The sequence below is a fragment of the Cynara cardunculus genome, assembly GCF_001531365.2.
Source record: "Cynara cardunculus var. scolymus isolate 2C chromosome LG 14, CcrdV1, whole genome shotgun sequence".
NCBI lineage: Eukaryota > Viridiplantae > Streptophyta > Magnoliopsida > Asterales > Asteraceae > Cynara > Cynara cardunculus.
This window is the reverse complement of record NC_037541.1, coordinates 10,786,560-10,789,072: the sequence shown is the minus strand read 5'-3', so window position 1 is coordinate 10,789,072 and position 2,513 is coordinate 10,786,560. Positions and strand designations below refer to the sequence as shown.

The 2,513-nt window shown below is 30.0% G+C and overlaps 1 protein-coding gene across 1 annotated transcript in view; it reads right to left on the bottom strand.

Annotated features, from left to right (window-relative positions):
• Positions 1-285: 285 nt before the first annotated feature.
• Positions 286-2,513, bottom strand: part of LOC112526667 (flavin-containing monooxygenase FMO GS-OX5-like) — a 12,315-nt gene continuing 10,087 nt past the window's right edge. Inside the window, exons 5-7 of the mRNA XM_025137044.1 lie at positions 898-1,033; positions 645-815; positions 286-557 (exon numbers count right to left, since the gene is read on the bottom strand). Of these exons, the coding sequence (XP_024992812.1) occupies positions 414-557; positions 645-815; positions 898-1,033 (451 nt within the window). The 3' untranslated portion in view covers positions 286-413. The remainder of the gene's footprint in view (positions 558-644; positions 816-897; positions 1,034-2,513) is intronic.

Genomic DNA, 2,513 nt, shown 5'->3' with positions numbered 1-2,513 from the left:
TTACCTACGACTGTTTGACCGACGGAGTATCAGCGACGGATCAGCGACGGAAAGCACTTTCAGCGACGGATCAGCGAGGGAATTTTCCCTCGCTGATACTCTGCATTTTTGTAGTGATCCCTGGCTTTAAGTTTTGTACTTTTAGTCTTCTAAAACCTTGATGTATAGTGATTCATGTCTAGGGTTTCTTTGAGAATCTCTTATTGAGGTGGTAAGCTTACAACCGAACAACAATATATCTGATATCATACAGACAATTTTATCAATAAAGACAACTTTATTGATGGAAAATCAACCGAACAACCCATAACAATTAATGGTTAAATAAAGCTAGTATTTCAATTATTCTTATTACACCACTTTTACTGATTCATCATGTAAATGTAATGCAACATTCAAGATGGAAATCTAAATCATTTCCCGTATTTCAACGAATATAAATCCTTATACTCATCTGAATAAGAGATGAAACACTGGATGAGGTATGTGAACTTTTCTTGTAATCTCTTCTCCACGACCATCCCAGTTTGAGCAGATATCCAGTCCATGTAATCACCCTATCATTGGAAACACAAGGACTTATCCATATATCAGAATAAATTATATGGAAATTTAAGAACTATACAAAAATACATCAAAAAAACCTTAAATTCAACGGAATGAATGTCGTGTTCCAAAAGCACATTTCCTTTTATTATTCGGTAATATTCTTTGACGTCACACAACATTTCATCCTTTGATGGCAACGATACTTTCCTCGATAATGCTTGTGCTATCCATCGTGATTGACACTCAATTATTGGAAATGTAAGTCCCTAAGGTTGGACAGTTGTTCGTTATTAAGATTTTTCAACCGATTAAAAATCAAATAATAAGTAAATAAAAACGATGTAAAACCTTTTTGGGTAATCCGACGAAAGAGAGCCTTGGAGCAAGTTGTGGGGGGAAAATATGCTTGTATAGAGGTCCAATACCTTCGTCTTCAACACTTATAATACCATTCGTTTTGAGAAATGGAACATGAAATTTATACCTAAAACGCAACATATATATCTCTCATATAAAACAACATGGTGTAAACATTGTATTTTCATACGTGTTTTTCATATATGAAATAATACATGTGAACATGTTTACAATGTTATATGAATTATTGGGTTTGTACCAAAGGGGAATATATATAGTCCTTTTGAAAACTAACATTTATTAACCACAAAAAATTGGTTAAAAGATAAAATCTAACATATACGCACACATATATGGACTAAAGGTTAACACATTGTGTATACTTTCTTAGCAATACGATCATAGTTTGTGAACATGCTTTGAATCAACAAATCTGATATGACTTGTGAACACATTGTAAACACAAAGTAAACTAACAAACATAACACTTAATTTAGAACACCATGTGAACCTCGTGAACGACTCAATAAAGAATTTGTTAAGGTTGTTCACATTGGTTCACCTTGTGACATTCAATTGGGTATTTGTACTTGAAATTTGACATTCCTAAAAAATGCATTATTGTTTGTTTAATACAGAACAATAATTATGTTAGATTAGTGGTTTAGGATGGATCTAACGGGTGTGATGAACTTTAGAGTTCTCAAATGATTAAGTTTATAACATTGAGAACTTATGCATCATGTGTTATTTCATATGATTTTTTTTCATTTAAATACTAGGATCTAGAATATTGACTGACATATTTGTTTTACAAATTTGTTTGTTTTACGTGTATTTGATTCACAATTTGAACCTTTTTGGCTTGTTTATGAAACAAAAGGTACACGCAAAAAAATTTACATTGTGAATGAATACATATGATTATATGAAATAAACACATTGTGAAACAAATATATGTTAATCAATAAATTAAATACTATGCTTAGATAGAAAAAAATCATGGGAAACAAAACCTTAAGGTAGAAGTTCTTATGAATCTCACAAATTTTGTTGTTCTCAAATGATTATGCCCCTATTTATGAGATCTTTAAATCCATCTTAAGACCCTAATTTAGAATAAATCATGTGATCATTAATCCACTTTTTAGAATAAAATCAAATCCCATAAATATATTTATCTTTCTTTTGTCCTCTTATATATCTTGTAATACACACACATACACAATTAAATATGTATACAAAGTGAACATATCGTCAACACAATGAAAACTACTTTAAAAAATTTCGTACTAGCGTGTTTACAATGTATTTACAAGTGGTAGATATACTTTTGTTGCTTTAGTTATTGCTCACAAGCTACAGTAGATCTCACAGATTCAAATTATGTTCACAAATTATAATAATTTTTAAATAAGTATTCACAGTGTATTTACAAATTACAATAGCATTTCTAGAGAAGACAGAGAATTTTTAAATTTATACTCTATTTTATTTTTAACTAATTTTTTGTGGTATAAATTGAATCTCACAATTTAAAAAGTTCTTAAAAGAATGCGCCGATATGTATATATATATATATATATATGTGTGTGTGTGTGTGTGTG